The sequence below is a fragment of the Adiantum capillus-veneris genome, chromosome 17, assembly GCF_014529385.1.
Source record: "Adiantum capillus-veneris isolate H3 chromosome 17, ASM1452938v2, whole genome shotgun sequence".
NCBI lineage: Eukaryota > Viridiplantae > Streptophyta > Polypodiopsida > Polypodiales > Pteridaceae > Adiantum > Adiantum capillus-veneris.
Window position 1 is genome coordinate 72,399,756 of NC_140947.1, and position 10,968 is coordinate 72,410,723.

At 43.5% G+C, this 10,968-nt stretch overlaps 1 protein-coding gene across 1 annotated transcript; it reads right to left on the bottom strand.

Moving 5' to 3' along the window:
* Window positions 1-4,956: 4,956 nt before the first annotated feature.
* Window positions 4,957-8,793, bottom strand: LOC147437464 (uncharacterized). The gene is made up of 3 exons (XM_086487000.1): window positions 7,364-8,793; window positions 6,037-6,949; window positions 4,957-5,450 (listed from the first exon to the last, which is right to left on the bottom strand). Exons 1-3 carry the CDS (start codon window positions 8,396-8,398, stop codon window positions 5,266-5,268), a joined length of 2,133 nt encoding a protein of 710 aa, XP_086343126.1. The 5' UTR covers window positions 8,399-8,793; the 3' UTR covers window positions 4,957-5,265.
* Window positions 8,794-10,968: the final 2,175 nt, after the last annotated feature.

Genomic DNA, 10,968 nt, shown 5'->3' on the forward strand with positions numbered 1-10,968 from the left:
TGAATGGTTGAATATAGTCTGCTCTCTCAAAGAAGAACATGCATGTGTGTATGTTTTTGTGTGTGTGTGTGTGTGTGTGTGTGTGTGTGTGTGTGTGTGTGTGTGTGTGTGTGTGTGTGTGTGTTTTGTGGCACACCCTTTCTTTTAGCATGATGCCCCAAACTCTTGCAAAGAGAAACGATTGATTAAGTGAACTTTTCTGTTTTCATTGCCCTCACATTTTAAGGTGCCAATGGTGCCCACATGTACACAAAAAAACAATATGCACCTTATATTACTAACACGCTTATGGTCAATTGCAAGAGACCTCAACATCCATGCGATAGTCTTGGTAGATGCAAGTGTACGTGCTAGCTAGAGTGAGTGCAATCCAACCTGTAAATTTTTAAATTTACCCACGTATAGAGACAAAGTTTCTATAGCCATGAAATCACCCCCAGGTCACACACCCATCATGAATACTGCCTTTGAGAAGCAAATGCCACACTACTCACCAAATCAGTTGTGCATACCAACGGCAAAGTTTCTTCTACTACTATGTGGTGTAATGTTGGCATGTTGAGTCATGGCTGCTACATGCATCCTAAGTTCCAACAAATAGCAGTTGATAACTTAGTTGATTGTGATGCCCCAAATGCAAGACCAAAACTACGCGACTGAAGCATGTGAGAGTTTCTATCATGACCAATGCCTTGATTGGTAAGGATGGTGAGAGGGGATGCTAATGCATCTAAAGAATTCGTCATTCAATGCAAACACTATATCCAAAGAAGGATACCAGCTCTCTATTAGTCTATTAAGAGGGCCACTACCACTCACCAGGGACCCATATCAATTGTGTGAGGGGGGCGTCTCTAACCTAATCACAAATTCACTGCCTCCTTAGAGAGAAACATAGGATGTTAAAACAAGACATCATGCGAAGGGAGTCCATTTAATTCATTCCCAAGAGACCTCAAATTGACCTGATAATTTTTGAACTCAACACACACACACACACACACACACACACACACAGATAGAGAGAAGGGGGTGGGGGGGGAGGGACAAACTTTCCATGATTAGGAGGACTATGTTGGAGCTTGGCATGACCAACTAGAAGGAGATTTGTCCTTGGTCAATCCACAAGAATGTGGAGAGTAACTACACTTCATTAGTTGTTCGATCTTACACTCAAAAAGGTAAACATAGTGTTGATCCAAAAGATAGACTTGTGCTTGGTTGATGTGAATGTGGAGAGCACATAGACCTTGTGTGTTGTCATGCATAATCATCTAGAAAGTAGTTATAGTGGTGTTGATGCACAAGTGTATTAAAGAGCTATAAAATCTCACATGAGAATCATAGGCATTTGCCCACATTGCCCTCCCTGTGAAGGGAATGAGAACAATGGTTGCTTCAATTGACGCACATGTGGCCGCGGCAATGCGCGGGTCACATACTAGTCTACAACAAACACAAACCACAATACTAAAGTGATTGCCATGGGCCTCCCTTCTCTTGAATACAAGTGCTCTACTAACATAATAAGGGTGACTTCCTACTCCCAAAATTCATGCTTGTCTCACAATTCATATAGTATCTATTGGTAAGGCTTCCATAAATTGGTCAGATAGGAGGTTCCTAAACCCTTAATGTTTTGGCGGCAAGATGACTATGGACCAAGTTGTGCTTCCAATTGTGTATGTATCGATTTCACTTTTAGCTGTTGTGGTTTGTGTTTGTGTTTGTGTGTGTGTGTGTGTATGTGTCAGTGTTGGGGGGGCCGCCCGCGGGGTCCCCCCCCCCCCCATCTTCTTGTGGAGTGAAATGTCAATTAGTCATAAGAAGATAAAAGGAATGGCATTACAAACTTTTGAGCTCTAATATAATAAGAGCCGGGTCTCACTAGCATTTCGTGAGATTAGAGATTTTTCACTAAAATGCCACTTTTATGTAGCCACACTATTTCGATGTGATATTAAGTGTATTCAGGAGACGGATCCCTACAAAGGTACTACACCTAATACAAAGTTCTTCTCATGTATTATAGAAATCTTAAGATGACTCGCTTACGGTTCGTGAGTTCGAGAATAAAGATGACTAATGAGTAAGAATTCTAGCAAATTTTCACGGGTGGGATTCTACCGCCACTTAACAACTTTGTCGTTTGTTGCTAATTGCCACTAGCATGAAACATGTTCTTCTTCAACAAGGGAGAGGTAGAGAACTTAGTTTTTCAACTCTGCCGATTTTGGTAGAGTTGAGAATAGCGGACAGAGTTTGCTTACGTAAGCAAGGTGGGGTTAAAAGTTGCCTTGTAGATGCGACCTTCCCATGTGAACTCAAGGTTACCTAGGTAGAAACAAGAAATCTTGGTCTACTTTTTAAAACATCGTGCAACCAGTGATTCAATTTTCTTTGTCTCCTTAAGTCTAACTTAAAAGTATTCTGCCCTCAAGCTTTGTAGCAAAGTTCAAGAAGCTCTAACATAGGACTTGTCTGTATCATCTGTCTTACAGTCAATTCGTTGGCAGAAATGGTGCACTATTGCCCCTCTGATTTACCACCATGCTAGGTTCAAAATGCTCTACCTCATGTAGAAGGCTCTAAGTAGCAGGGCTGACCCACCCCTTACCTGTGGGAATTTCCCCCCTTTGTATCTTTTTTTTTCTAATACAATTCCAATTTTCTCCAAAAAAAAAAATCAAGTCAATTAATGGAGTGGGGCATATACGTGAAAAATGAAACCTTCTCATCCCACTGAGCATAAGTGAGACCCAGCTCTCAGTGGTTGGCAGTTGGGTCGATAGGATTTTGAACTCGGACGTGGGCCTGTAGGCCAGTGCTGGGAAAGGTCATACAATGGACAAAAAAAAAAAAAGGTGGTAGCCGTTAAAGAAGGGGGGAAATGACGTGGAGAATGGAGCATCCGATGATCAGCACGCTTCGGTCTTCCAATATCGAGCACGATCAAGGGAATCCAGAGAAGCGCGTGCATACACGTCGAGAGAGAGAGAGAGAGAGAGAGAAAAGCAAACGCTCATGGGATCAACGGTCCCAAGTGAAAGATCGATTTGGACCATTGATTGATCCCATCGTTGGGACCCCGTCGCACTTAGTCTTAAAGCTGAGGGAGAGAGATGGCACGTTGACTAGACTAGCGATTTTTACATAGCCTATAGCGCCCCACGTTCTAGACAGAGAATGTGGTGTGCGGGAGGTGTGTGACGTGTGTGTATACAGAGTGTGTGTGTGTGTGTGTGTGTGAGAGAGAGAGAGAGAGACCGGCCCGAGACCCACATGAAGTTGGGCCCGCCCACATGAAGATGCGCCACTCTCTGGCCTTTTAAGTTTTGGCTTTGCCCTTTTTGCCTTTACGTGATTCATGCATTACATCTCTGCCTGCCTATGATTGAGGAGGAGGCCCCCTTCCCTCTCCCTCATCAATGCTAGAAGTCTCATAGGCTCATAGCATACGGTCATACCCCGCCACCAGCTTTATCTTCTCCTTCAGCCTCCACGAGCCCACCTTCCTCTAAAGAGCACTCTACCACGTGATAAACCGCCAACCGTCATATAATACAATTCATGCATGTTATCCTCAACATGTCCTATGTCCATAGCTAGGCATAGCCCGGACCAGAGGTAGAAAATGTTATCCCGTTTCCCCCCATTGAGAGAGAGAGAACAACATCATCTCAAAGATTCACTATCACCCACATTCCAGGCTCAATTCCTTGCAGTAGAGAGAAGAAGAAAAGAGCACCAGGACCCCAAGTTCCTATCTCAGGGAACCATCCTATCTATCTAATGGTCTTGAACTGAAGACAGAGAGAGAGAGAGAGAAGAAGAAGAAGAAGAGAGTTTTAACGTCGTAGGAAACTATCCCAAGAGACCTTAAATATCTAGCCGACGAGGAGTTGAACTCAAGATCTATTATGAGAGAGAGAGAGAGAGAGAGAGAGAGAGCTAAATTTCAAAATAGATACATATTCTACAAATACAGAAGGCTACATACACAAGTCCAACTGATTACAAAGAAGTGCTCTTATCCAGTTCTTGAAGGTGACTTCCTATCCTCACCTTATTTGTATTATTTTCGACAAAAACACGCATAACCATACTCAGCAATGAGAACCTTCATTGACTATTCTTGCCTTCCAAGTTTGAAGAATGGGGGTTACACCAAGATTTGCTTTTTCCTTCCATTCAAAACATATGTGAACAGAGGACAAATTATACTGTCATAATAAATAAATTCAGAAAACTTTCAAGAGGTCAACAAAATCAAATCACTATGATGTGACAAACTACATTAACAATGTAATGTTAAGGTTTCAACCAAAAGAAAGAAAAATGTTATTTGACCCATGAACAACATAGTTATTACATAAATTTGTTCAATAAAAACAGTACAGACTAACAAAGGGGTCACTCAAGGAATCAAAATGCTCGGTCATTCCTTGATCATTCTCAGTATGAAGCATCACAACAAAAGCACGACTCTTTACCACACAGCATGTGTACCTTTAACTTCACCTGTAAGCCTCTAGTTCACTGCCATCCTATATATAAACCTTGCAAAGGCCCTCAGAAGAGGAGCTACTTTTAATGCAATGCGCCAGTTAGCAAAGCATATCCAACAACCCCGATGCCATGAACGATGAACTGCACGCCCCATACCATTCAGAGTGTATATACCTAGATGCATTCGGGATAAGCCTAGATTCACCTTTTAACAAGTGCCAAGCATAGACTCACGATAGTCATCCACAAGCCAACATAACCATCAGCTCCATCATGCTTAGTATTGTACTAAATACTACATACGCACTAAAGTTGTCAGTGCCCAATAGTGGGTGTAGAGCCAGGTACCAATACATGCTCCCACATACCCACACCAAACACCCCGAGTGCCATATGTGATGTCAATCATGCAGTTGACCATCCACTATTGCCATATAAGATGTGAAATGACTAGAAACAAGTATGCTGCTTCATTGACATCTCCTTCTTGTTATGTTAGCTAACTTGCTAGACAGCTTTCGTTACAACGCACTGAGCTCACGTACAAGGATAACATTAGCTCATGTGCACGAAAAGTTGGGTCCTATTTTGATTATATACCTAGGAATGCTATTATACAGGTAACTTAAGAACCATGCGCAAAGGCACCTCAGATGGTTGTTTCTAGACGGCTCGGGAAAAACCTCGAGCGAAAAGGTTCGCTAGCAACAAACATCATTTCCACACAACCATATCGTAGTTGAAATATCACACACATCATATATCTTTGGTCACAGGTTTTTGAAGCTCATTTTGTAGATTGAGAAGCCGCCTTTCTTGAATCAAGCTGTAAATACGTTTCTTCAACAACTCCCTATCCAGTGGAGGGTTATGCGTTCCCTTTCCGTTCAGCTCCATCAAGGGGTTGCCTTCATTGGCAGATTTCTTCTTCGGGTCCATTCCTGCAGTTATTGAAGTTAAGCAATCACTAATCACGTAAATATGATGGAAAGCACTATGCTTGCTCATTTGCTTCCCCATTACACACATATTTCAAAGGCAACAGCAGTAAGTACAACCAGATTTGCAGTACAGAAAAGCTCATTACTGACCAAATATCATATTTGCTACTTTTCCTTGGTATGATCTCAAGGGGTTAGGACACTTTTTATTATGTTCGGGGGTATGCACAACACGCAAGAGGGAGAGTAGGCTATCACCCTCTCACATCATTTTCCCCATACAAGACACACACCACCTTTTATGATGCCAAAAGAAAGTCATTTTATGCAAAGATGAGACCTAAGCCTAAATTTACATTCACATGTCAACATTACAACCCCTCGCCATCTTTAGAACAAATGGAATGACTATGGGTGACACTAGAAGCGCACACACCTTTACCCCATAACATGAAACAAGCCTGCATGGATGTACTATGTACAACATGCCCTCACACACAATTCTTAAACACAAATCACAAACACATGCGTATAAAACAAACACATCTCATATGAGAATAAGCATAGAGAAGAGAGAGACGCACACCTTTGAAAGCAGAGAAGACTTTTTGAAGGTTATGGTTATAACTATCCAGCTTTTCTTTCTCCAGATGCTGGTCGCTTTCACCTTCATCTCTACTACACGATCCCTGGTCTGTTGTATCATCAGCAAGAGTGATGTCACTCTCACTTGCCGTCTCCCACTCAGAGTCTTCTTCCCCCTCCTCCTCCTCATACTCATATTTCGTAGTTTCTGAGTAATCTGCTTGTAACTCCTGTAAGTCCCCATGCTTCCTTGCAGCTTCAAGAAACAGCCATGTTGATCTCATTTGCTTCTTCACTAAACGCTCTGCATAGTCAGGCACTGTGCAAATGTCCTCGCCTCCCGCCGCATTTGAGCACTCATTGATGAACATAATTGCATCTAGTAAGCTTTCCTTGGATAAGCCCAACATCTCATAAGCCTGCGACCTTCTCCACAAGCTCCTACTGTGCCCATTTAGTGGTTTATGCAAGCAAAGGGCTCGGGTTGAATCGCTCAATGCAGCTTCAGGATCCTGAAGAAGAAGATGGCATTGTGCACGATTGCTATACAACACAACACGCTCTTTGGTTGCTCTCAGAGGGCAAAGAGACAACGCTTCCGAGTACTTGTAAACTGCCCCAACCACATCTCCTGCAGAAAATTTGGCATTTCCTTCGAGCTTTACCACATGGGCAGCTTGCTGCTTGACACGAAGGTCATCCTTGGACATGGATCTTTCCCATTTCCATCTCTGTCTCTGGCTTGCTAACTCATCTAGCAAATACCTTGTCTGGCCCGACGTCCGACCTCGCATGGGTGATTGAATCTCTTGGAGGAGGAGCACCTCCAATATCGCATTTCCAAGTTTCTTCCTCTCTCCCTGGCAAGGCTGCACAGCTAGATCTACCAGAGGCACAACAGCATCATCAAATACCTGCAAAAGACATGAATTGTAGTGGTTATTCTCAGTACAATTTCCCCTTGTAAAACCAGAATTGCGAATTAGGAATTCTGAAAATCATCAGATCCAAAGAAAATTTAAAAAAACCGCCTTTTTTCCTAAACACAATTGTCCAATCCCCCCCCCCCCCCCCCCCCAAAATCTATCCATTACACACAAAAAATCCAAAAATCCCTCTTTTACCATTCTCTCAGCTACTCCCTTATATGTGCACACATACGTCAAATGTTAAGTGCAGTAAGCACTCTCATCATCTAACACATTGATCATTCAATGCATCTCTCTAGCTGCATTCACCCTTAGCCCACTAAGATGGGCAGCATCACAAAGGGAAAAAACAAGCTTGCAGTTATGAAAAAGAGAAAACAGTGATAGCTGTAAACATACCCTCTTCCTCGTTTGTGGATCTTGAAGAAGAAGCAAAAGGCAATCCACAGCCATGTATTGCCAGTCGTCAGAAGAGCGTGCGGTGTTGCAAAGTCCACCTACAACTCTTGGACAAGCTGCAATGGACCGTCTCCCAACTTTATGCCGACAAATTGTGAGAACCAAACCCATCCCAGCAGGTGAATTCTCGTTCATAAGGCCTCCCCACATGCTTGGGAGCTTTGTAAGAAATCCTGGCCTGCAAACAATAGGCAAGTACTTGTCTTTCATTGCAAAGCAATTGATGAGCTGCAACGACCAGCACTGCAATTGGCTCGCCCATTCCTCTCCTTTGCGCAACTCCATCTGTGGTCCTCGCGCACCCCGTGTCAGTAAATCCCTATGATATTTTAGCCTCCTCTCCTCTGTCTGGATGAACTGAGAGTACACAATCTCCAAAGAGCTCGTCGCAAGCTCCATAGCCAACTCAAGAACCTCACTATGCACAGCAACATGTGCAAACGAGCTCTCGAAAGCTGCCACATGTCCCAGTGCACGTACAGCTACCCGCTGTTCAACCCATGTGAGACGGCCCCGCAAGAGCTCAACCAATGGAGGAATGACACCCTCTGCAACAGCCTTTGCTGCAAAGTCACCTCTGTTCATAGTATATGATCCAATGATGTGAGCTGCATAGTAAGGGATGAAAATGTTCTGATCCTTGAGAAGCCATCGGCGGTTGCGGATGCCCTTCCAAATGAGGGAGGCCATGCATTCAAAGATACCCAGCTCGACAAGGTCGGGCTCGTTGGGGCGTGCCATGGCTGAGCTCCAGATAACACTGATGGAGAAAACATGGCTGCCGGCATCTGAGGGCAGGAGTTTGAAGAGACGTGAAAGGGCGGCAGAGCGCTTGCTGATATTGGGCTCCATCATGATGCAGAGGAAGCAGGCATCAGGGGAGGGGCAACATGCAGGGTCATGATCCCTGATGTGCTGAGATGGGTGGGGGTGTCGGGGGTATAATGGAGGAGCGCGACTGCTGGGCACCGGCATCGCAGTTCCGGCTCTGTCACTGCCTCTGGGTGTGTGGGTGTGTGTGTGTGTGTGTGTTTTTGTGACCCTTCAGGTATCTGGCACGCGTGTGTTGTGCATTTGTCTGTGTGTGAGAGGGGAAAATGGGAAATGGGGGAGCTATGTAGTATGTGTGCACTTTTTCTCGACCCTTTTCCGCTTATAATATCGCAACAGGGGGTCGTCTTCTTGCGCTGCAAAGTGGAAGAGATACAGTCAAAGTCCCCTCTCTCTCTCTCTCTCTCTCTCTCAAATACTAACAACATGAACAGAGTCGCAGACTCGCAGCTCGCTCTTTCGACAGAAAAGCGCAGCCAGCTAAACAACAACAACGATGGTCGAAACAGGGCAAATGCCAGCAGATAGTGTCGTAGTAAAAGTGGATAAAGATCATAAGAGAGACTTAGGTACTGTATCCACTCTGTGTACTTAAAGCTACATTCAGGTGTGGTAGGAATCGGGATCCAAGTCGCCAAAAATATCAGAAGCTCTTTACGCTTATGTTCAGGAATCAGGACCTTTCTTTCCCCCCCCCCCCCCCCCCCCCTCTTTTGGAAAAGTAGGCCCAAAGGTAAGGTAAGGGACTCTTCTTGGAAAAGATAGAGAAAAGTCCTACGATGTAATGGGGAACAGAAAATACAAAAGCACCCAAGTTGGATAGCCCTTAGGCCTAGATAATCATGATACATCAAGATTCTTTCGGAGTAAGCAACCATTTCTGCCACTTGACAGAATTTTGATAAGTCTTAATGTGCACTACTATGGTGGTGGCCTCTCTCTCTCTCTCTCTCTCTCTCTCTCTCTCTCTCCCCACTAGGGAACACCGACGGATGAAGCTCCTTGAGACACATAGTCAGGGAGGGGTCTAAATCCCTCCTGCTTCATAGTGTAGATGAGTTGTATGAGTACAGTTTGGAGCGCATGGATTGGAGGCATATGAGGAGAATTGGATTGGAGCATATTTGAGTAGCACATACCCATGCGCTTTTACGCATACCAAGTTTTCTTCATCTCTTCTTGGCTCTACCTACAATCTCACTTACTTTTGGTTAGAATGGTCTTAGCTCATCTTCTTTGAACTTATATAGTGGCTTTTGTACTTTTCAACACATCAAGACAGTTCAATGTATTGAATTAAAACTATTTTCATTTATGCAAGTCTATCTCCAAATATAGGTTAAGTATTGCGCGCGTGTGCCCCCCCCCCTCGCGCGGGGCTCACACAAAAAAAAAGGGGGTGAAGGATCACAATGTACTGAAGTAATATTAGCTTTGGAAATTGATGAATCCTATATGTTTGAAGATTAATGGTGAACCACAATGTGAATTGGAAGAGCAGAGAGAAGTTTCAACATTGAACAATGAGCACAAGATGGAACAACTAATGAACAAAACATGTAAAGAGTTAGAAAAAAGCGTTGAGAAATTGTTCATCAATTGACGGGCAATGATACAAATGTTTTTTCAAAGAATCAATCTATAAGTAATGAGAATCACTCCTTTTAGAATTGGCATACTACAATGTCACTTGTGCAAATAGGCAATGCGGCCACTTCGATTGCTTGTCTCGTCGCCCTCACTTGCGAACCTTTTGACTTCTAAGATACATGAATTATTGTATAAGGTGCAAAGGAGTTTCCTTTAAAAATTATATGAAACAAACAAGAGATTCTCACAAGCGGTCAGGCGGTGTTGAAAGATGTTTGCGGTTTGTGGAACACTGCAGGCAAACATAGGGTCTATTGAAAGAAGAATGTAGTGCTTTGTGGCATGTGCAAGCAAACTCATGAAGAAATCCTCAATAGGGCCTGATGTAATTGAAGGATGTCATGCTTGGCAATGCTCTGGTTGACATGTATGCCAACATTGTTGAGAGCATCCATGCTACCTTTCTCTCTTTGTAAACCTATCCCCTAACTTGCCAAGGAACTCTAACTTCATGTAATTGTTGATGCCACAAATACATGGTGCTAATACAAAAGGTCGAAAGTACAATGCATTTTGAAGGCATGGGGTTAGCAATGATCAGATTGACATGAATTGATACTAAGATGGGCTTTGGCACTTTGGGCAGCCATGAGCACTCTACTGTCAGTTGAGGCTTGGAATTGGGGGGCTGGTTGATAATGCCATGCATTCGTGGCACCCTTCAAAAAAACCTGATGGTTGGACATGTGACATTGGTCTCTAGTGCGGCTTAGCTGCATGGAACTCCTGATGTCTCTCTGGGCCAAATTCACATGCTAGGAATGAAAATTTTATTCCTAGGTGAAATGCCTTCTTTCTTTCCACAGTTGCTCATTGGGAAATGGCGAAAGGATAGATAAGATTTGGGTGATAAAACATGGCAAATGCAACAATGAGTGAGAAAATACTTTAGATGACCACGACTAACAAGCTTTCTCTAAGAGTATAGGAAAAGATTCACACTTATACTTCATCCATTGTCATCAAAAGAATGTAGAGAGAGAGAGAGAGAGAGAGAGAGATGAATCTAGTGTGAAATATGATTGATCTCTTGACATCAATGGGTTCCATTGCCTTTTGCATAT